Source organism: Mycteria americana, chromosome 1 (assembly GCF_035582795.1).
Source record: "Mycteria americana isolate JAX WOST 10 ecotype Jacksonville Zoo and Gardens chromosome 1, USCA_MyAme_1.0, whole genome shotgun sequence".
NCBI classification, from domain to species: Eukaryota; Metazoa; Chordata; class Aves; order Ciconiiformes; family Ciconiidae; genus Mycteria; species Mycteria americana.
The window spans coordinates 48722845-48747138 of NC_134365.1; the positions used below are offsets into that span (position 1 = coordinate 48722845).

At 44.5% G+C, this 24294-nt stretch overlaps 1 protein-coding gene across 1 annotated transcript; it reads right to left on the reverse strand.

The window, feature by feature from the left end:
• Positions 1 to 10227: 10227 nt before the first annotated feature.
• On the reverse strand, positions 10228 to 23406 carry LOC142412451 (uncharacterized protein C12orf50 homolog). The gene is made up of 10 exons (XM_075508172.1): positions 23353 to 23406; positions 21912 to 21936; positions 21525 to 21674; positions 19000 to 19164; positions 17584 to 17661; positions 17381 to 17494; positions 13549 to 13668; positions 13159 to 13362; positions 11572 to 11663; positions 10228 to 10305 (listed from the first exon to the last, which is right to left on the reverse strand). The coding sequence occupies exons 1-10, from the start codon at positions 23404 to 23406 to the stop codon at positions 10228 to 10230; spliced, it is 1080 nt and encodes a 359-aa protein (XP_075364287.1).
• Positions 23407 to 24294: the final 888 nt, after the last annotated feature.

Here is a 24294-nt window from a genome sequence, read left to right on the forward strand (position 1 = left end):
GGGGCAAAGGTGTTTTAAGATTTAGGTTTTATTTCTCGTTACGCTACTCAGATTTGATTGGTAATAAACTAAATCAGTTCCCCGAGCCGAGTCTGTTTTGCCCGTGACGGTAATGGGTGAGTGATCTCTCCCTGTCCCTCTCTCGACCCACGAGCCTTTCGCTGTATTGCCTCTCCCCTGTGCAGCTGAGGAGGGGAGTGAGAGAGCGGCCTTGGGGGGCACCTGGCGTCCAGCCAGGCTCAACCCACCACGCATGCCAAGGTTGTATGGCGAGGCAGAGAGCCTGGCGAACACAAGGAGGCAGCTGTGCCGACGGAGGCGAGCCCAGAGCCGGCGAGGTGCCCACACCCCGGGGACAGGGCACCCATGCCCCAGGCCCGGGCGTGCGGCCCCCTGGCAAGCAGAAGAGACAGCCCGAGGAAAGGCTGCCCGCCCAGGGGAACGGCACCGCCAACGGCTACCGGCCGCGCGACCGGGCCCCCACGCGGCCGCCTCGGCGCGGCGCCGAGCACGGCCGGGGCGGGGCGGGGCGGCCCTGCCACGGCGGGAGCCGCCGCTGTGGACAGCGGAGCTGCCCCAGGCCCGCGGCCGGGCTGGGCGGCGAAGGGCGGCGGAGAGCGGCGGAGCCCCCGCCTCGCCGAGGGCCGCTGGAGAGAGGCGGCCGCGCCCCGCCCCGCCGTCCCCGGCGCACAGGTCCGTCGCGGGGCCGCTGGTGGGCGGGCGCGGGGCGGCGCAGGCGCAGTTGCGGGTCGGCGCTGGGCCGGCGGCGGGAGCGGGCGGCGCCGTGAGGCGGCGGGGCGCGGTGCAGCGGCAGGTGCCGTGTCTGTTCGTGACCGAGGTGAAGGAGGAGCCGTCGGCCAAGCGGGAGCGCCGGGTGGCCGGGGCGGCCCGGGGCCGGGCGGGAGGCGCCGGGGCCGGGGGGAGTCGCTGGGCCGCGGGTAGCGGCGCCGCACGGCGGGGCGGAGCGGGGTGGAACAGAGCCGGGGGAGAGGCAGCAGCAGCGCCCGTGTCAGACCCGGCCGGCGCGGGCCGGCTGCGGGGAGGGGGACAGCCGAGTGGCGAGAGGTTTGGCTGGAGATGTTGAGCGAAATGCAGGGCAGAGGTTTGCCTGCGGCTGCCCCCTTAAATGCGGGCAAGAAGGGTGGTTTGGGAGCCGTTTGAGCTCTGTGCCGCTCTTGTCCTGCCCAGTGCATGCGGGTGTTCACCCTGATGTCGTGTTGGCTTTTTCTGAGTGTAGGGAACAGTCCTGGCGAGGAATGAGGCCACTCCGAGATGACCGCACGGGGAGCTTGTGTAAAACCATGCTGCCGTCCCCTCCTGTGAGCCTTGTGGGGAAGAAATGAGCTTGTCTCTCTGTTTTGTGGTGTTTTGGTTTTGGTTTGGGGTTTTTTTTTTTTTTTGTGGTCAAAGGAATATCAGGCTTCTGACAGAAGAATTCATTGGAGGCTGTGAGACGTGGAACACTTACCAAGGTGAAAGTAATGGAGCCCAATCAAAGTTATTTCTTCCCGAGATGGAAGAGGCAGTGTCGGGACAGCTTGGGGTGGCACTCACCTGTCTAGCTCTAGACCTCCAACTTGTGTTTCCCGATTGTAGTGGCAGCACCTACTGCTGCCTGTGGGCTGCATAGTGAACTGGAATCCATCTGGGTGAGTTTCTCCCGTTGGTGTTTGACTTCTGAAGGCAGTCGGAAGTCTGCATCCACACTTCTGGGCTTCGTTTAGAAGTCAGTAAACAAAATGTCAGTACGTTAATTGTTCAACTCTCAGTACCAATACCATCTTGATAATGGTCATGTTTTGTGTCGTGGTTTAGCTTTAGTCGGCAAGTAAGCACCACGCATCCGCTTGCTCACCCTCTCTCCCCTCGGTGGGATGGGGAGGAGAACTGGAAGGTCAAAAGTAAGAAAACTCCTGTGCTGAGGTAAGAAGAGTTTAATAATTGGGAAAAAGAGGGGAAAGAAATATAAAATAATAATAATAATAAATTGTAATGAGAAGGAAAACAACAAAAGAGAGAGAGAGGAACAAAACCCAGGGAAAAAATTACAAGTGATACAACCGCTCACCACCCGCCGAACCAATGCCTGGCCCCTCCCCGAGCAGCGATCGCTACCCCCCTGGCCAACTCCCCCCAGTTTATATACTGAGCATGACGTCATATGGTATGTGGAATAGCCCTTGGGCCAGTTTGGCTCAACTATCTTGGCTGTGCCCCCTCCCAGCTTCTTGTGCACCTGGCGGAGCATGGGAAGCTGAAAAGTCCTTGACCAGTGTAAACATTACTTAGCAACAACTAAAACATCAGTGTGTTATTAATATTATTCTCATACTAAATCCAAAACACAGCAGTATATTAGCTACTAGGAGGAAAATCAACTACCCCAGCCAAAACCAGGACATAAGGGTACCTCCCTGCATCATTGTTCCTTCATATGGAAAAAGGCAACAGGGGATTAGATCTGGAACTGATGTGCACTATTTTTTTTTGTTTTTCAAAGTGCAGGCCAGGATAATACAGGGGGTTATGAGTGCTAGGGCAGAAGGGGGGTGGTGGTGGGAATGCCCACGGGAATGTTTTCTCACTACCCTGAAATTTTCTTTTTCATGTAGTCTTCATAAAATCTTCATATCGGCTGTATTTTAGGTTACAGATATGATTACTAAAATAGAAAACAGCCATGTAATGTAACAAAAGCATGTAGAAGGTTCTCATTTCATGAATTCCTAATTCTATTTCGAGACTGTTGCAAGACAAGGACTTACTTTGTGGTTTGGTAGCAGGAAGAGACAGCAACCAGTGTACAAGTCAAAACTGGCTATAGGGAGAGAGGAGGGAGGGTGATGACTCTACAGGAAAGCAGTTGAATCCAAACAGAACTGATGACATGTTTGCAGTGAAACTGTTCCAGAAGTCCTAGCTATAGAAGTCCTCCTAGAAACGTGGACTAGTTGTGGCTGGATATTTGTTTCAGACTGCCGGACCACTTCTTTCTTTGCCCTTTGTAAGTGGAAGAGTCTTTAGTTGACAGCACTGGTCCTAAGTATTTAACAGCAGGATGCTCTTGCCACCTTGCCTTCCGCTGGTCTGTGTCTTGCACTGCCACGGTGCTATTGACTTTCAGCTCCACGTAGCAAGCTCGGAGCAGCTAGTCCTGATGGAATTCTATTGGCCTCGTAAGAGGGGAAGGCACGTCTTGACATCGTGCAGCGTTGGACTGGAACCCTTCTAGTTTATCTGCAGTATGTAAAGTGGAAGGCAAAGTCATCTCTAAATACTACTCAAGAATGGAAGAGAAGGAGAGAGTTTGCAACTAGATTGCCTTTGTTCTTTTGTCTTGGAGCATTTTGCAAACTGTTGTGTCTTGAAGAAACAAGGATGTATTTCAATAGTATTAGAAATCGGCAATACAATGTGTAATAGTGGCCTTCGAGAGGCCAGCTGCAAGGAGCAAGAATCCACATGAGCACAAGGCAGTAACATAGCCACGATGAGGGTTTAAAATGCCTGTCTTCTTTTCAGCCATTTAAAGTTTTGGCCGCTGCAACTCTAAGTGGACAGGCATTAGAGGCAGATATATACAGTGCAGTGCCTACTGCAAAGGTGGACGGCCGCTGCTGTTGTGTAACTGTTATCCCACAAGTGTGAGGTGGTTTACCCGGTGTGCGAGACGCCAATATACACACAGGGCAGAGGTCTTTTATTTCGTGTCTGCGCAGAGATGGGTGCTAGGTGGTCATTCCACAAGGCTAGCACAAACTTTGGTCATGCAGGTACGATATGTATACGGTCTAGTTATACATATGCATAAGTAATTCCACAAAGCAGTTTTCTATTGGTTTACATTTCTCTTATTTCAACTTAAAGCTGGAGTGCTACTTGAATATTCTGCGCCTGCTCAAAGGTGAGGGGTGTCTGCTTGGGCCAGGGTCTCCAGCACAAGGGCTGTGACTTTTAGTATTATAATGAGGATAGTTCGCCTGAGGTGCTCATGCGATGGATTCTTCATCGTTATGGATTCTTCCATAACGTTCCAATCATGTTATGGATTCTTCCCAAGGATTGGATCAGTTTTAAGACTAGATTTCTGTTAAAAAAAGTAAATGCTAGGTTAATCAATGTCACAGATACAATTTTCATTGTAACCATGCTAAATTAATAACACTTTCCAAGAGTGTCCTAGGGGTAACTTCAGTAGTAGTTTTCTCAAAGAAAAACCTTGATACAATTCATCGACAGTCCCTGGTTAGTGGGAGTTTCGGTTCTGCACTTGGCGTAGACGTCCCCTTGTCCTGGTCTGGTGCCGCCTTTACTCTAGTATAATGAATCCAGGAGTCGATCCCCTTCACCTTTACCGCTGCGTAAGTTTTTAATAGCACTGTATAAGGTCCTTTCCACTTTGCTTTCAAGGGCTCATCTTTCCAAGTTCGCACGTAGACCGTGTGCCCTGGTTGGAATGGGTGTACTGGCGTGTCCAAGGAGATGGGAGTCTTCTGGTTTAGGTACCTATGCAGGGAGCATAAATTCTGCGAGAGAGAGATCAACTACTCTCGATTACAGCCTGTCCCTTTATACGCATTTGGTCTTGCTCCAGGGTTAAATGATTGATTGGATATGGTTTCCCGTACAGGATCTCAAATGGACTAACAGCTTCCCTAACTCTGGTTCCCTAACACCTTCCCTAACTCCCTGCACTATTGCTGCAATACAGTGGGGTCCTTTATTGGAGGATATACCTTCTGGAACACCAAATCTGGGGATAATTTCTTTCAATAAAATTTTAATCGCTTCCCTAGCCTTGTTAGTGCGACAAGGGAAAGCTTCGGGCCAACGAGAAAAGGTGTCTACCATTACCAATAAATATTTATATAGATTACACCTTGGCAATTCCGTAAAACCTGTTTGCCAGTATTCCTCGGGAGTTATTCCTTGTTTTACGACTCCTCCCATGATTTTCTTTGCAACTTGGGGGTTATGGGCGCAACAGATAGCGCACTTTTTAACTATTATATCTGCTAGGCTTTGCATTCTTGGCCCAATGACGTGTCTTTTGGCAATTAGCACTAGTGCATCTGCTCCCGAGTGTGTTTCTTGGTGCAGTGTCTCGAGTAGCATTTCCATCATCTTTCAGCAATTAATAATTGCTTCAGTGGTGTCACCCACCAACCCTGATCATTTTTGGAACAATCTAATTGCTCTGCCAATTGATTTTTCTTCTCAGTATATTGTGGGGGCGATAATTCCACATGGGGTACTGGAATTAAAGCTCCTTCAAATTTTGATTTCTGTAATGCTGCTTCTTTTGCTAACTGGTCTGCTTTTCGATTTCCCTTTGTGATTTCACTGTTTGCCTTCTGATGCGCTTTACAATGCATTATAGCAAGCGCCTTCGGTTGAAGGACTGCCTGTAAGGGCTTCATTATTTCTGTCCCATATTTGATCAGAGTCCCGTGTGAACTTAAAGGTCCTCTTTCTTTCCAAATTGTCCCATGTGCAGGCACTGCTCCGAATGTATACTTAGAGTCTGTGTAAATATTGCCTCTTTTTCCCTGACAAAGCTCTAAAGCTCGTGTTAGCGCAACCAGTTCTGTCTTTTGAGCAGATGTATTACTAGGCAAAGATTTAGCTTCTAGGGCCTGAGTACGTGTTACCACTGCATATCCAGCTTTCCGTCTTCCTTCCAACACAGAGCTGCTCCATCAGTAAATAACTCCAGTTCTGCATTCGGTAGGGGTTTGTCTCGCAGATCAGGCCTACTAGAATACACTTGTTCGATGGTGGTTAAGCAGTCATGATGCAATTCACCGGATTCGGAAATCGGGAGCAGGGTAGCAGGAGTTAGAGCAGAGGTCAGGGAGATTACAACATCATCTTGTTCCAGCAGCACAGCTTGATATTTAGCTAACCTGCCTGGGGAGATGCAATGATGCCCTTTATTGTCAAGGAGAGAAGACACAGCATGAGGTGCAAACACAGTAATCGGTTGGCCTAATGTCAGTTTCTGAGATTCTTCAATCAAAGTTGCAGTAGCCGCTACTGCCCTCAAACAAGCAGGCCAACCTTTACCGACCTCCTCTAATTGCTTTGAAAAGTATCCCACCGGTCTTTTCCAGCTCCCCAATTTTTGTGTCAAAACTCCTAATACCACTTGCTGTCGTTCATGTACGTATAACTGGAAGGGTTTCCTCAAATTCGGGAGTCACAAAGCAGGAGCCCCCATGAGTTTCCTTCTAATTTCATCAAAACTTTTCCTACGTTCAGGTGACCATTCGAGAACCCCCTCAGGTCCTTTCACAGCAGCATACAGTGGTTTGGCAACTAGCCCAAAATTGGGAATCCATAAGCCCCACCATCCGGCCATTCCCAGAAATCCTCTCAATTGCTTCTTTGATGTAGGTACCGCAATTGTACAGACCACCTCTTTTCTCTCAGTACTTAATTCTCTCTGCCCTTTGGTGAGTTCAACCCCCATATATTGGAGCTTTTTGTTTCCCAATCTGAGCCTTTTTCTTAGAAACCCGATACCCTGCCAAGCCCAGAAGGCTGAGCAAACTGATGGTGGGTTCCAGACATGCCTCATAACTGTCAGAACCACTTAGCACATCATCAGCATATTGCAACAATGTTGCAGCATCATGATGATTTTGCCATCATTCCAATTCTCTGGCTAGTATGTTACCACACAAGGTAGGGCTGTTCTTGAATCCTTGGGGAAGGACAGTCCAGCAGGGTTGTGTCCTTTGTCCTGCAGTTGGATTCTCCCATTCAAAGGCAAAGATGGTCTGGCTCTGCTCATCCACAGGTATACAGAAGAAGGTGTCTTTTAAATCTAACACTGTGAAGGGAGTATTCCTGTTGGCCATTGTCGTAAGGAGGGTTTCTAGAGCACAGGTCCTATGAGGAGCGGCTGAGGGAGCTGGGGTTGTTTAGCCTGGAGAAAAGGAGGCTGAGGGGAGACCTTATTGCTCTCTACAACTACCTGAAAGGAGGTTGTAGAGAAGTGGGGGTCGGTCTCTTCTCCCAGGTAACAAGTGATAGGACGAGAGGAAATGGCCTCAAGTTGCACCAGGGGAGGTTTAGACTGGATATTAGGAAATTTTATTTCACTGAAAGGGTTATCAAGCATTGGCACAGGCTGCCCAGGGAAGTGGTTGAGTCACCATCCCTGGAGGTATTTAAAAGACGTTTGCATGAGGTGCTTAGGGACATGGTATAGTGGTGGTCTTGGTAGTGTTAGGTTTACGGTTGGACTCGATGATCTTAAAGGTCTTTTCCAACCTATACGATTCTGTGATTCTGTGAGGGTGTATGGAGTTGGGACCGCAGGGTGGACATCTACTGTCCTTGCATTAATTTCTCCTAAGTCCTGTACCAGTCTATATTCAGAAGAATGGGGCTTCTTTACAGGTGGGATGGGAGTATTAAATTCTAATTAACAGTCCCGTAACGATGCATGTTCTAAAAAGCAGCTTATTATAGGTTCTAATCCTTCTTGGGCCTCCAGCTCAATGGGGTATTGTTTCTTTCTTACCGTTTGAGCTCCTGGTTTCAGTTCAGTCTTTACCGGGGTCGCATTCTTTGCTCGTCCGGGCATCTTTGATGCCCACACCAGAGGTATGACCGCATTCAATACTTCCTCTGGAATATTCCTTTCTTCATTAGAATCTTTCTCGGTTAGCAAACATATCTGGGCTTGCCAGGCAGGAACAGGCAACTGAACAGAGACTTTACAAAAAGTTAGTTGTGCATTCAGTTTACAAAGTAAATCCCATCCAAGCAGTGGTAAGAGCCATTCTGGCATATAAGGGAATGCATGAGTTAATTTAGTATGTCCAAGTGAACATTGCATAGGTTGTCAAAACGGCCTTAAAATTGTTTTCCCTGTTGCACCAACAACGCTTATTTTAGTTCTACTTAAGGGTCCCCTACAACTAGTTACGACAGGATGTGTGGCTCCACTATCAATGAAAAAATCTATTATTTCATTCCCCAGCTTGGCTGGAACAGCTGGGGAAACTTTATCCACCTTCTATGTGATTGACAATAACTCAGGTTGTCATGCCATCTGCACTGTCTACCTTTTGTAATTTCTTTCTTGTATCTGCTGTCACTTGACCAATAAGCAGCATGTTAAATAACTTTGAATTGCTGTCATCTTCCGCATCCGGATCTGTCCATTTTCGAGCTACCTCACACAATCTCTCATAGAAGGCTGATGGGGTTTCCTTCTCCCCCTGCCTTACTCATCTAGTTTAGATAAAGTCTTAGGCTTTTGCACTTCATGTTGAATCCCATACAAAATTAACTTTTGATATTCCTTTACCCTCTGTAATCCCTCACTTATGTTTGGATCCCACTCCGGATCCTCTTTTGGGAGGTACATATTGGTATTAGACACACCCTCTCCCTGCTCGCCCCCGTTGTTGGATCAGCCCCTTCTGTAGCCCTCTCTAAAATCGTTCTCCTCTCCTCAGTGGTAAGCAAATATTCTAGGAGAGCCTGTACGTCTCCCCAGTTGGGATTATGAGTCATCATTACAGTTCTAACAGTACTATACATTCCTTCTGCATTGTTTCGATTCAGTACAACAAGATTTTTCCTTTTTCTCTTTTAGCGCATATATTCCAATCTGATGTTTAGAATCCATTAAGCCACATTTCTTCCCAATATTTCAGTCATTTCTTAATGCGGAAAACATATCCACATAAGGTATTTCATCCCATTTTTCAGTTCTCCGACAAAACAACATTAATTGCAACATAGTGTCGTGTTTCAAGGATCCATTCTCAGCCCATTTTTTACCATCTTCCAATTGATATTGTGGCCACCATTGATTACTTTATCGTTTTAGCTTATTTTTAGTCATGGGATCCCCCCCGCAATTTATTCCAGTTCTTCAGGATGCATCATAGAGGAGAGCAAAGGGGTGCCTCCTGGGAAGCAGCAGCGCCCATGTCGGTACCGAAAACACCCAGCGTTTCCTACACAAACCAAAACAAGGGACATCTCCCTTCATTACTCAGAACAGAACAGCGTGTAGAAACAAACAAAATTATGCTACGGCTGCATATCGTTCCTGATGCGTTTATGCAGAGCCCAGAACAGAAGAAATGCTGCCTGCTTCCTGAGAGATCTTGCCCCTATCCCACTCTTCTCATATCCCCCCCAAATATACCTCTTTTCAGTAGCGTTGCACCGTTGTGTCGCTTACCACCCGACTGCAGGAGAGGAGCTGAAGGAATCCCCCATCAACAGGTCGGTGCGCGCTGGAGTCCACGCAGGTCTCTTCTTCTCCCCGTCAGATGCGGCAAGACAAACCGGGCAAGGCTGACAGCGCAGTCCCATCGGGGTCACCAAAACTGTTATCCCACAAGTGTGAGGTGGTTTACCTGGTGTGCGAGACACCATTATACACACAGGGCAGAGGTATTTTCTTTCATGTCTGCGCAGAGGTGGGTGCTAGGTGGTCATTCCACAAAGCTAGCACAAACTTTGGTCGTGCAAGTGCAATATTTATATGTCCTAGTTATACATATGCATAAGTAATTCCACAAAGCAGTTTTCTATTGGTTTTCATTTCTCTTATTTCAACTTAAAGCTGGAGTGCTACTTGAATATTCTGCACCTGCTCATAGGTGAGGGGTGTGTGCTTGGGCCGGGGTCTCAGGCTCAAGGGGTGTGATTTTTAGTATTATAATGAGAATAGTTCATGAAAGGCTGCTTCTTATCACACTTCTGCTAGCAGTTTCAGATTGTCCAAAAACATCTTAATTAACTTACATATTTCGCCAGGATGTGCTTTACTCCCAAGGACAGTCATGCTTGATTAGACGTTCCACATTCCAGCATGAATCCCTCTTACCAAGTTTACGCAAGTCCCAGCCTTCCACCAGCTCCTGATTGACTACACTAGGGCTTGTTACCTGGGAGAAGAGACCAACCCCCACCTGGCTACAACCTCCTTGCAGGTAGTTGTAGACAGCGGTAAGGGCTCCTCTCAGCCTCCTTTCCTGCAGGCTAAACAAGCCCTGTTCCCTCAGCCACCGCACGGCAAGGCACGGCACAGCCTGTGCCTGCTCAGGCTAGCTGTGTTGTGGGTCACTCTCTCCTCCATGCACAGGGCGCTGCCGGTGATGGAGTCGGGGGTAGGAATCGGAGAGAGGAAGATGTTTTGTTGATTTGAGGTGCAGAGTTTTCTGCAAATAACTTGAAAGTTGAACGATGAGTTCAAACAAGGCATACTTTGGTGCTTGTCAATTCAAGACAGTCAAAGCTCAGGGGAGTTTCTTTTAACTCATCACAGTCCTGTTACAAGCAAGGCAAATAGTGTAGGTCAAACAGAATGCATCTTTATTTTTCTTAGGTACATTTATGAATATACAAACACTCTTCTTAAACACACATTTCCATTTTTGTCAGTTTCTAAATGTTACAGTGTACTTCCTACTTCTTCTTCTTGGAATTTGCAATGTTGTCATCTTTGGATCTCCAGCTGATAATTTCCTTACTTCAAGTTAGAACTGACGCACTCGCTTCATCTCTTTCTCCTGTCTACATATCTTTCTCCTTTTAAATTCACTTCCATGTCTTCTTGGCTCTGCTGTCAAAATAGATGTACAGAACATTTTGGGCATCATTTGCTAGAGTCAAACTATATACTCTTTCAGAAACATTTTAGGAAGTAAACTTTCCTCACTTCTAGAAGCAAGAGAAATAAAAACTGTCATCCTAATCTAATTCACCGGTGTTCCAAAACGTTCCCTTCAAGTCTTTTTCCTCTACAACCTTCCCAAGCAGATGTTTGAGAACCAGCTGGTACTTGCACAAAGAAACCAACTATGGTAGCAAGCCTGGTGAGGGGTTACAGAAGGTGTTTTCGGTGCTTTGCATCTGTGTGGTGCCTCCACAGAGTTACATCTCAGACTGGAATCAAAACAGCCTCGTGCTGAGTATGGAACTGCCCTGCTACGTCCATGGGGGACGCAGAGATGGGAGAGGAGCAGGAAATGTCACAATGAAGCAGAGAGTGCAGACCAAGGGTTTGGCCATTCATGCGAGGGACATGAGACAGAGGTTCTAATCTCTGCTTTCAAGGCAGCTGTAAAATGTATGAATGGTCCTTAGGGCGTCTGGTGAATGTTTTGGAGCCTGCGTCCTCTTATGAAGTTGAACCTCGGCTGATCATCGTTCCGCTATTGCAGACGCTTCACAAGCAATCAAAGAGAGAGACAAATAGATCACACTCATACAGCCTCTACTGCGCTTTGTCCAGTGCTACAAGCCAAAACCCACTTCTTGTAGTTCCTCGCTTTAAAGGCAGGTACCTATTTTGCTTTGGTACCAGGAAGATTGTGGAAAATTAGAAATCACGGGTTAGTTCTACAGGCAAAATTACATGTCTGCAAACAAATGAAACTATGCTCCGCTCTTTCGGACTACTCAGCATTGCTTAGAATCTTGCGGGGTTTGGTTGGGGAAGTTTTAAGAGCAATTGTACATTTTCTAGGTGGGGAGAGACATGGCACTTTTGCTCAAAAGACTGAACTGTCACAATTTCTATCCAGCAGTTACCTGACTGGTTGTTTTAACCTTGGAGAAGGTTTTTGCACGTGGATATCTGTTCCTCCAAGTCGGTGCGTTGTGAGATCCTGAAGTGTATTTGTCTATAGAAAAAACATACACATTGTTTCTTAATTTCAGCTACGATTTCAGGAAAGACGCTCTTAGCCCAATCTGGGAATTAAATATTACATTAACTGAAGTATCCGTTAATGCATCGTGTGGATCACACGTCACCTCTGAAATACGAGCTAGTCTTAAACACCGACTTTCTCTCTAGCACTTCAAAGATCATTTGTAATCTTGCAGCGTTTCCATCAGGCTCACAGGATCTTCCAGATGAGGTAATTCTGCTACGGACATCCTTGACTTGACCAAAGTGACTGTTCCTGTGTTGCAAATCTTCCCAAAGGCATCACTTGCTTTTAGATTAAACGAATCCCTAATCCAGTCTCCTTTTTCATCTCTGCTTGCGAAAGCACTGGATGCAAGGCAAGACGATGTTTTTGTGCTAGGCAGTTGATTTTGCATCAGAGTATGCTGCCTAACGACTAACCATTTTCTGTAAAATTTGGTTAAAAGTTAATATTATTAATACTCTGGTTTTCTGTTAAGTCCAGCTTAATTCCATTAATTCCAGTTAGTAATTGCACAAGACCCCTACAATTTTCAGTTTATACCCAACGTGTAAGGATTACCATAGTTTTCCATTTGGGTCCCAAATCTTCTGTTTGTGTCAAGCTGATTCTTTTGTCTGGAGCATTTCCCACCACGTGGCTCAGGTACTGCTGCAAAGAAAGGTAGCGAAAATGGTAATGGTTGTTCTTATGACAAGAATGCTGATCACCTTTTACTGAAATGCTCTATCCTTTTTGAACCTGGAAATTTGGTAAGATGTATTCTTCACATTAAGAATGTTCTCCCTGTAATGTCCATACCCGTCTGCCCACATTGAATCAAAGCAAACGTTCAAAGAAAACAGAAAAACCCCACAACTACTCGTCCCCGAGACGAAGCAGGGATGTTGGGATTCACTTCGCTTAACTTTATTCAACTGAAAGTAGGGGTTGCTCTGTCTGAAGGAGGTTCCTTTTATTGGCAATTAAGACAGGGAGGCACCTCAAGATGGAGATTCGGCCCAGCTTAAGAGCGATGACTGAAACGGGCAAGATGACATCACTTTTTACACTTACGAAGATTTAAATTGTTTACCAATAAATTATTAAATATTTCAAAAGAATAAGTCACATAAAAGATGCTGTAAAAAGTGGGGATCGGTATATTGGTGCACATCAGCACGTCATTGCATTCACGCCTCTTTGTTGGCAGAGAAATGGATTCCTGCTATGAAGGTGGCTCAATTATTGTTCATGAATATTCTGTCTGACTAATTGTAGAGCTTCAGAAAGCTTTACATTTCTGTCTGTGGATACTGCTGCAATCTACATGTGAAAATTATGCTGGGTCAAACTTACTCTTGCCTGTATTTAGGCCTAAATAACTTAATATTCACCTGCAGGGACAAAATCAAAGGCAGCACAATACAGACAGGCATATTTGCGGCATTGTAAGAATCCTCCATTTTAAGCCGGAACCCACCTGCAGATCCATTGAGCTTTGGTTCTTGAGTGGCGGTGACAGTACGGTAGACGACATATGCTGATCTTCGAGGTTCTGAAGAACTGAAATAAGTCTTTCTTCCAGTTTCTCTCACATAAGGAATGGAGGAAGCCGTTTCATCATCCTTACTTTGACCCCTTTGTTGGTAACCTTGTTTTACTTTGGGGTCTGAAGTGTGGATTCCTAGAAGTGAAAAAACAAGCAAAAATGTTGTGCTGTTGCTCAAAATTTGACATAGTGCAGGGGACTGGAGGCTGGAAGACAAGGTTAAAAACATGTTCTTTGTGGATAGCCCAATCCAAATATATTCAGTTATTTTATTTATCGCGTGGCGTTCAGCAATGAGAAGCTGATGCTAAAGTATATTACCTCCATTTGCAAAGGATCTACAATCTCCTCTGGGAATACTCTCTGTCGGTGCTCTCAATCCCGAACTCCCTCCTTCTCTTTTTGTATTATTAATTTTGGTAGGAATTGTATTACCATCACCTGCAAAGGCACCAGAAAGAAAGTTGTAGCTGCTTGTGTGTAAGCACAGGGAATGGCACTGCCGTTCTCTTCCTCCCACCTCTATGAGCTAGCGATTAGTTTAGTGCAATTTCCTTTACCCTCTTCTTTTATGTTCTTCTTTCTCTGTTGTTAGTTTTTTGGATCCTGTCTCGTGTAACTGAGGTATGCCTCTCAGGGTCTCTAAGAAAATAGCATCATACACAGGTTTAAGGAAGACTATGGCCCCAAAGTAAAGAACAGCTACAAATTACCTGCTCGTTCTTTAGCGTCTCCCTTTTCCTGACTGATGTTTATGACTCCTACCTGACTGAACTTATGGTATTTTCAAGATGCATGTCATCATAGTACCTAAAGCCTCAGAGAACTCACTTGAAGAAATGCTTTGGGGAAACATCTCTAGCCTTTTCTCTGAATGTATCTGTATCTCAGACTGTCTCAAGAGCAGCTCTGAACACAACCCCCTCATCCCCTACTCTCCTCTAAGTGCTGACTACCTGCCCAGATACATCCTTCCTCTACACTGCATAGGTGCTGCGTGGAGCTCTGGAACATCCATGGTTGAGCCCGTGGAGACCAGTGCGCTCCGAAGGACACCTTCTGGCTGAACTATGAATTACTTCTTCTGTCTGTAGCATCTAGGTGCATCCTGGACACGGGCAGGTCGTGAACATAACAAAAGACTACAAACGATGCGGCTAAAATTGTAAGAGCATTGGTTGCCTAGCTAAGCCCACTTCCAACTACAAACAGAACTTGACAAGGCAAGCTGCAGTACAGCGTACCCACAGCGCTCTTCACCTGGCCCCTGCTACTCTGCAGGAAGACGTGGCTTTGCCTGTTCTTCCTTTTCTCCTGCTAACGTAAATAAGCACTTTTGGTTCCTCTCAGTTCAGGCCAGAACGCAGCAGAAATTCTGTACTTCTGCTTCAGTTTATGGGGTACTTTAAAGCCAAAACAATCATAAATCCAGCATTATCAAAACTCCAGTGAATTCCTAGTTGTGGAAAAATACTGTGCAAAGCCAGGTCATTTTTTCATCCCCTGCTGGGAGGATAAAAGTTGAAGAAGAAACGTTTGTTGAAAGGAAACTGAAATTCTACTGCAAACGACTTATACTACTATTGCAATGAATAGTTGGAGTGAAACAAGAAGTTAAAGGTGGAGTATTCTGAGGTTTATTAAATATTTCAAAAGAATAAATCACATACAAGATGCTGTAAAAAGTGGGGATCGGTATATTGGTGCACATCAGCATGTCATTGCATCATGCCTCTTTGTTGGCAGAGAAATGAATTCCTGCTATGAAGGTGGCTCAATTATTGTTCATGAATATTCTGTCTGACTAATTGTAGAGCTTCAGAAAGCTTTACATTTCTGTCTGTGGATACTGCTGCAATCTACATGTGAAAATTATGCTGGGTCAAACTTACTCTTGCCTGTATTTAGGCCTAAATAACTTAATATTCACCTGCAGGGACAAAATCAAAGGCAGCACAATACAGACAGGCATATTTGCGGCATTGTAAGAATCCTCCATTTTAAGCCGGAACCCACCTGCAGATCCATTGAGCTTTGGTTCTTGAGTGGCGGTGACAGTACGGTAGACGACATATGCTGATCTTCGAGGTTCTGAAGAACTGAAATAAGTCTTTCTTCCAGTTTCTCTCACATAAGGAATGGAGGAAGCCGTTTCATCATCCTTACTTTGACCCCTTTGTTGGTAACCTTGTTTTACTTTGGGGTCTGAAGTGTGGATTCCTAGAAGTGAAAAAACAAGCAAAAATGTTGTGCTGTTACTCAAAATTTGACATAGTACAGGGGACTGGAGGCTGGAAGACAAGGTTAAAAACATGTTCTTTGTGGATAGCCCAATCCAAATATATCCAGTTATTTTATTTATCGCGTGACGTTCAGCAATGAGAAGCTGATGCTAAAGTATATTACCTCCATTTCCAAAGGATCTACAATCTGCTCTGGGAATACTCTCTGTCAGTGCTCTCAATCCCGAACTCCCTCCTTCTTTTTCTGCATTATTAATTTTGGTAGGAATTGTATTACCATCACCTGGAAAGGCAACAGAAAGAAAGTTTTAGCTGCTTGTGTGTAAGCACAGGGAATGGCACTGCCATTCTCTTCCTCCCACCTCTATGAGCTAGCGATTAGTTTAGTGCAATTTCCTTTACCCTCTCCTTTTATGTTCTTCTTTCTCTGTTGTTAGTTTTTTGGATCCTGTCTTGTGTAACTGAGGTATGCCTCTCAGGCTCTCCAAGAAAATACCATTATACGCAGGTTAAGGAAGACTATGGCCCCAAAGTAAAGAACAGCTACAAATTACCTGCTCGTTCTTTTTAGCGTCTCCCTTTTCCTGACTGATGTTTATGACTCCTACCTGACTGAATTTATGGTATTTTCAAGATGCATGTCCTCATAGTACCTAAAGCCTCAGAGAACTCACTTGAAGAAATGCTTTGGGGAAACATCTCTAGCCTTTTCTCTGAATTTATCTAATTCTAAATAAAGACATATACTAAAAGCTCATATATTAAATAAATCTAAAACTTTTTAAATGTAGAATTGAGATGGAAATAATTTTGAACAGTTCTGCTGAACAATTGAGGCTGGCATAAGCGTCGGTCAAAAAAGCATGACTTCACATGTCTGTAGTCTTGGCAATGGAGACAATTTTTCCATTCCCATTTTTTTATTAGCACATCATCCTACTCAAATCTGTTTTACATAAAACAGTATCATCAAGAATTTATCCCTGAAATTTACACAAAACAAACAATAATATTCTTTTTTATTAAAAGTAGCAGGTCATAGTTCTGCCCAGCAATTTTTCATGACTCATCTCCTGATTCCTCTGGTGGGTTGTTACAGTAAGAACATAACTCTCGCCTAAAATGGAATGATATATTACTTGCTCAGTATAAAATCTACAACAGATTTTTTTTGGTCATGCCACTTGGTCAAGAATGAAGGAGACACATAATAAGGGAGGTAAATACTTATGAATTTGTATTCCTTTGACCTTAATTATGTTGGATAAAGGCCAGCATTCAGAAAAAAAAGGAACTTTCTTGCTTTTATTTTTATAAGAGACTTAGAGGGGATATTTACTTCATCTAAATTTAGTTATACGAAAGTTTGATGTATTGCAACATTTTGTCACCTAGACACCCAAGACAGCCAGCAGAGAGCGTGGAGCACCTCCGGGAAAGGGACTCGGCTCACCTTTCTTTGCCACTACCTTATGATGCAGTAAATAGCCCCCTGAGAGTGCCTGTCTCTCTCCATTTGCAACAGAGAGCCTAGGTGAGAAATTTAAACTACATTCCTAAGCTGAGGATGGTTAAAATTAGAGTACATAAATCTTGATGGTGAAGACAAATGATATGAAAGACCCATGTTGTGTATCTCACGAAAGTACACGTAGGGTTAATAGCCCATTTCTACCTTTTCCATCTACAGTCGATGCGGGTAGTCACTACGTGTGTGACACTACATATCTATATCTATCTACCTCTGGGGAAAAATTAATGAAGTATTTTTATGCTCTTTCTCATATGCTCTCTTTTATTGTCACTAAATTAAACAAGCGGGGAGGAGGGGCACACTATGTAATAGTTTCTCCCTGTAACAGTAATTTTAAAAGCAGTAAGCATTGTCCAAGAAGATGAAGAGTACTTGCCTTTCTGCAAGTCTCGCTCAGTAGCTTCCAAAGGTAGTAGCTCATTGTTCCGAGGTGAAGACACAGTTTTTGTCGACTGGTGTTCGTGAGGGTACTGAATCCCATAATACTCTCCTAAACATACCCCAAGAGGGAAAAAACCCCCAAGTTTACTATATTGGCAGCATTGCTGTTTAGGAAAGAGTGACTCATTTCATATTTACCAGATTTATAGCATATTTCCTTTATTGCTCTTTCCTCTTCAATTTCTGCAGCAGTCTTAGGCACCCAATCAGAAACGTCTGCAGGAAATAATTTTTAAAAGATTACTAGGTATCTGTACAAAAACCTTCAACAATTCTTAATAATCAATATCATGGTGGGTTTCATTTCGGTCACGGGCTTTTTTTTTTCCTGAGTGCAACCTCTGCTTCTGGACAGAAAAATGATTCCTTAATATGAGGTATTTCCAAGAGCAATGGAATTGCAGTTCCAACACATATTAAGACGCTAACGTGTGTTGATTTAAAAGGACTCAAAAAGATCTTCAGGACTCATTTTCAAAATAATCCGTCTTTCACACTCAAGAGGAAGTCTTGTGATTAAACATGTCTCCAGGGAGTGCTTGTCACAAAACCTCTGCCCACAGTTACTCTCCGTAATGCCTGCTGGCAGAGCTGGTGATGTGAGTGCTCCTGATCAGTCTCTGTTAAGGCTACTAAGATCAGCAAAGCCCAACTTTTTAGATTGTTTAAAGTCATGTGGCTTACTCAGACAGAAACTGAGTTAGGAAGCACTAACAGGCAGCCCTGCCAGCCAACCTGAAAGGGCAGGGGGAAGGTGAAAAGTGGCTTGGGGCTGCCTGAGAACTAGCACAGTAATTTGTGGAGTACACGCATGAGAGTAGGTTGTTCTCTCACTTTCACTCTCTGGGAATGTGCAATTCAGTCCTTCCCTATGAGGCTCTCATCTCTAAGTGAAATACAGTCAATGGTTTAACTACATTTAAAAAGCTAATATATATATATGTGTATATATAAAAATATATACACATACACATTCATTTAAACTAGTGAAGAGTTTTGTATGGATTCTCTTTGCCCGATTAAGGATTACATTCTGTCATAAAATGAGGCTGCCTACAGAGTTTAGGAAATCAGTCAAACAAATGATTTAAGTTGAAGTCACACAACTGTCTTTTGTAACCAAACCTGTGACTTCACCTTCAGTGATGAGTGTGGCCAGCCCCTGTTCAAAAGTGTGTTGCCCAGAAAAGAACTACCTCCTAAACTTGTAATTTCATCCCCAAATTCTCAGACATTTGGAAGAGTATTTGATGGCCATCTGAAGCGTGGATCATGTTTTCAACTCTCTTTTGTGAAAAAGAGGTGTGTGAATTATACCACTATTGCAATAGACAGCTAGGCATTTCACAGGACTTACAAAATGTTGCCTCGCTCACATCTGGTGAGTACCAGTTCCAAGAGTTTGGGGATTAGCTGGAAACGATGTTAAAAACCTGACAACAACTCTTCTCTAAACATGTGAGGGTTATTATCATAACTCAATTGTGAAGTACATTGTGAGGGTCAAAAAACCCCATTCTACTTCCTTGTAAAAGAAAGAAAAAATCTGTTTACAGTTCTCTTCCTCTTCATCGTCCTCTTCATCGTCCTCTTCATCGTTGAAGTTTATAATCAGTGGAGGGTGAATTGGTAGTAGAATATTCTCTTGCTTTCTGAGTGGTTCTTGACGATGGGCTGGCTGCAGAATCCCTTCTTGGACACCCTGTTGCAATGGGGCATCTGCAGAAGAGAACATTACATTTATTTTATTGGAGGGAACTAGAAGGTCAAATCCAGGTGCAGACCAGCAGGTAGAGTTTTGAAATGATGATCAGACTGAAGGAATCATTCAGTAGACACATTGTGCCTTTTAGGCAAAATCTTCTGCGGAGGTTGGCAAAAGAGCATCTTCCAGCTACAGAAAGTATGAAACAACAGGTGGACACTTACAACACAGGGAAACGTGTGCTTAGTAATACCTGGGCTGAAGGGAGTCAATGAGTTTAGGACCCCAGGGGTGAAAACAGTTTAAACATGCTGAAGAATAGGCAGGCCTATATCGCTCCCCGTGGCATCAATGTTGAAGGATTTAGCAGTGCTAAGCACAGGATTACCCATTCCGAACTTGTGGGCATTTTTTGTCTATCAAAATTTTCTGAATCACAACTCTCTTTACGAAGCACAAAATGTAGATTTTGAGAAAGAATATGAAGTTCATGAAAATAATTGACACTTAATCAGAAGAAGAAGATCAGGAAAGCTACTCTTTTCCTTAGCAGTTTATATCTACCCATCATCTTTGCAGCAAAACTATTTCACTACTGGGATAGCATTTTCTGAGAGCCAGGAAATGCAATGGGCTGAAAACAAAAGTGACGAAAAATGGTGAGCCTATTGGTATTGTTCAAGCTGACCAAGCTGCAACTAGAGATACAATCAGGATTCTGTGCATTATACGAAAAATAGAGACGCTGGATATGTTATGCAGTTTTAAAGAGGAAGATCAAGCGTGGGCATTTTCTTTTATGCCAGTTGTTGTTATTCTTGTGCATCTCTTGCTTGCCTCTGAGCAGCACGTGTATCATATTAAACCCAGTGTAATAACACTCCTGTGGATCCGATTTGTTGTCTCTCATGCAAGAGAAAGTAAGCTACAGCACTTGAACTTGATAGAGCCTTTTTCAATGTCCAGAACAGGGTATTATGAGCTCCAGGGAGTGTAAGCCAAATGAAACTTCAATTACTTTAACAAGATTTCTACGTATTGACATGAATGAATGCAGTTTTAATGTTTGCAGTGTTGTTGTGGAGCACCCGGCCTTTCAATTGATCCATACTGCAGTCAAAAGAAAAAGGGTTGGGTCCATTTTCTCCTTCTGATCGTTGGACGCTGCTCTTACACAGGATGCCCTTGTCCATAGTGCCTCTTGGGCATCGTCTCTGACTCGCACCACACCCAGCAGCGTGCCGACGTGGTGTTTACGACGGCACTAGCTGTCCCGGGCCGGTGCTGTGGATGTGGGAACTGCACTAAAAGCAGTATGGACACTCCTAGAAACAGCACTCAAGTTCTTGCCTTGGTCCCTGGGGTTAGTTAGGCTCAACACGCCCAGATATGACAGGCTGCCTTTTCCTAGGGGAATTCCAGGAACACAAGGTGTTTGCTTCTGACTAGAGGTCTTTCTGGCCTTCTCTTACGACACCTGTCCACAGCTCTGGAGATAAGGCCCAGGAACACCTAGATTTTAGTCCACTTGCTCACGCATCTATGTCAAGTCATGCTGACTTGCTCTCACTCCTGCTTCCCCCCCATTTCTGACATCTGTCTTGGTTCCCTGCCCTGGACTCTTACCCTGTTCCGGGTTCCAGCTGTCTAACAGGCCTCCTGGTAGACAAGAGCTCCCCTTAGAAAGCACTGAGGAAAAAAACCCAAATTGTAATGGTGGCTTTTTTCAGAAGTGCTCTGATTTGCAGCTATTGTACTGCCTTACACACTGTTACTGGACTTCAGTGGCCTGCATCCAATGTTCAAGCCTGACAAATGTATTCAGAACAATGAACTGGAAATACATCTGCACACACAGCCCTGTAATCTCATATTATCTGCACAAGGGGTGTCTCATCCATGTAACATGCTGTGCTCTGTCAACAGGTATTGCTACTACTGGCCCTGCCAACCTCCTCCCCCCACCACACACGCTACTCGTCATTTCTCTTAAATGATTGCCTGCCTGCTAACCATTTTCACTCCTAGAGAGACTGAATGAAGCAAATACCCAAGTAAAGCAACATTTTTCTCCACGGATCTTAGCAACCTAAATTGCCATTTGTGACCGCATCTTTCATGTCACTGATAATTAGGAAGATCCGTAACACGACAGCTAAAAATATTCACGTGGCTACCCTATTCAAACGCCAATACAATTCCTTGCTTTGCCTTGAGCTTGCTGGGACAGCAGATCATACCTGAGTGATTTCCCACAGTACATTTCTTCACCTTAATATATATCATGTAAGCACTGGAAGGAAGCAGTGGAAGGACATTTTTGTGTATTTACTTACTCTAATGAAGAAATTGTTGAGAAAATATTTTTACTCACTGTTACTAGGTGGCAAAAACAGTCCATTTATGTTGCGAGCTTTACTATGACGGAAGGCACAGGTGATCCTCAAACAGCCTGAGGGTTGTGTTTCCCAGAAACAGGAGATGTTGCGGTACTTTTGCTGCAGGAGAAAACAGTTTTCAGATACTGTAAATATAACCATAAAAATGGAGTAAATAGATTAGTACACGGTGTACTGCTGTGACTAGTACATGTGACGAAGATTGTGGGGGACCACGCTCTGCTATTTTAGGGCAGTGAAAGTTATCTTTAAAGTTATCTGAAGCTCCAGACACCTCCAAAGTGATCTCAAGTCAGGTGAATGGAGCTTTCATGGTGCCAAACTGTTCCTGGATAAGAATAGGAGTAAAGCAGTCTACTTACTGTACTGCAGGCTCTTCATGAGATGCTGGGAAGAAAAAACATCTGTTAGTCACTTAATTGAAATGGGGCTCAGATTCCCTTCCTGCGCAATGGGATACTCGGGTCAATCTCAAATGAAATCTGCTGCACAAGTGCACATCTTGCACTAGTGCTCTCTTACTATTAAAGGACATGGGCCTATGGGAAAAGAAGGACTGAGAAACAACCCAGAAAGATTCCCAACAAAAACTGGAAAACTAAAAATTTGGGAATTGATGTTCTGAGACTACTGTCATTACACTGCTCACACCATCTCCCAGATGCTTTTATAGATAACAAACAAAAGCCTAACGGGAAAAAAAGAATAGCTACCTGGATTTGTTGAATTATTTGTTTAGTTATTGCTGCTTCACTCATACATATTATCACAGCGCTGCTCTCCCTCTATTGATCGATACATCGCCAGCTAAAAAGTCTGCACGATATTGCAGAGAGAGCACTTTCACAACGAGAGTCACTTTGTTAGTCACACTTGAAATCCTTTTTCTGTACCTCTGCTTTATTAAAGTTTAGGGATTTTAGCATCCTCTCGGATTATGCAATTCCCTTATCCTTATAACCGGAGGTATCTTCCTGAAGCACATGACAAACTCCTACTTCCAAAGAGGCAAGTGCTCATGACCATTATCCTGAACACAGAAACTCAGGTTTATGTCCGGGATATGAACTACATGCCAGCTGAGAGCTGTAAATGCTAGGCTGCCGGTTATTTCTTAACAAGTTTCTGTGTAATTGTTTAAAGGCAAACAAAGTCAGTCTTGAAACTATTGGAATATTGGAAGGTAACTTTCGCCCAGTTCCAGACATTGACAGCTGGGTCTAGGAGCAGCATCTCCAAAACACGCCACTTTTGGACTGTCGTCAGTACAACTGGGCCATCCACTGAGACACGCTGGGGTCTGGAGCAAAGCCCATCTCCCAGGCATTAACGCCTAAATCCCCGATGCTGGAACGGATGCAGCAACGACGAGCCCTACACCCACCCCTGGATTTTCACCAGGTGGAATATAAAGATTTCTTTCAAGGACAAAACCATTCTGAAGCACTTGGTTTTAAATAACTGATTGTGCAGAAACTCAGGAACCCCCTGTAAACTGAAATTATAAACATGGCCGATTTATTCAGAATCAATATAATGTTGATTCAATAAGGAAGTGATGAGTGGTCTTTATGCACAGTTTTCAACTTGGGTGTTCCTTGAGTACCTGAAATTCTCCATCCTTTAGATGACCGTTAGCTCTTCTCACCACTTCTGAAAATCAGATAGTTGCTCTCCAGATGCGGCCATGACCCAGAGAGAGCGACAGATCAGCTGCTAACTTTACATAATAAACCTCCCTTTCAACACAGATATCTCAAGAAAATCAAGGATACCAACCACGCTCAAATCTACAGCATTTACCTGTGCGTAGGGCGAAGAACAATGGAAATAGCGGTCACTCCCAGCTGCGGCCATTGTCACCTCTTGTGCTTCTCCTCCACTCTCTTAATACCGGCAGAACATACATGAAAACGGTAAAGCTGTCAACAGTCAGGCAAACCCTAATCTTATCCTAAAACCAGTAGTGTTCTTTCAAAAACGGGACCTTCACCTCATTAGCTCTGCTGCTTTTCCGAAAGAAAACTCCAACAGACGGCAAAATCCACTTGAACGAAGGCAGTGGTACCTTCTCCAGCCTGCTTGAACCGACGAAGGCAGTTGCCAGCCGGTATAGAATGTTACAGTTGCCACATTCCACAGTTGCCAATGGCTCCTCCAGCTCGTGACATCAGCATGATGGTGCTATGTGACCTGTCCAGCTTGAACATCTTCCTTTCTCTCCATTGCTTCAGAGGAAAGTACGGAAAATCGGACCGTTTCAAAGAGTCTCCCATTGCGGTGTTTCTTGAACGTCAAGTGGAACAAACCCATTTGGCAGGGCTTAAATAATACCCAGCTTCTTGCCGTAGGAGCTGTGGTCTTAGAAAGCAATCTTTGATACCACAAAGACAAACCTTATCCTTGACTCTTTTTGACCAAAAGCCTTGTGCCCAAGGTTTTTCTTACTGCGCCTCTTTCTTTGGGTGGGTGAACTTGCTGCTTCCCGTTAGTACACTGTTAGCTGTTAACTGCTTACATTGTTGGGGTTCATTGCTTTTTCTTGCTTCCATGATGTCCAGTGCCACAGCTCAAGCAGAACGAACAGCCTACCCTGGTGTCCCTAATTAACACCTCTGTTCTCAGGCAGGTCCCAGGCTGCCTCTGAACAAAAAATGTCTAGGGGGGCACATGAAGTTTCAGTCCTGGAAAATGGTAAGCCATGCTGTGATCCGCAGGACATGGGGTCAAATGTACAACACTGAG

What these genes read in the sequence shown, in the direction of transcription:
- LOC142412451 (XM_075508172.1), bottom strand. Translation starts at nt 23,406, where the DNA reads ATGGCCGCAGCTGGGAGTGACCGCTATTTCCATTGTTCTTCGCCCTAC. An exon ending in TGAGCGAGACTTGCAGAAAG is followed by an intron (nt 13,669 to 17,380) that starts GCAAGTACTCTT and finishes GTGCCTTTGCAG; the next exon opens with GTGATGGTAATACAATTCCT. An exon ending in AGGTTAAAACAACCAGTCAG is followed by an intron (nt 10,306 to 11,571) that starts GTAACTGCTGGA and finishes TGCTTGTAACAG; the next exon opens with GACTGTGATGAGTTAAAAGA.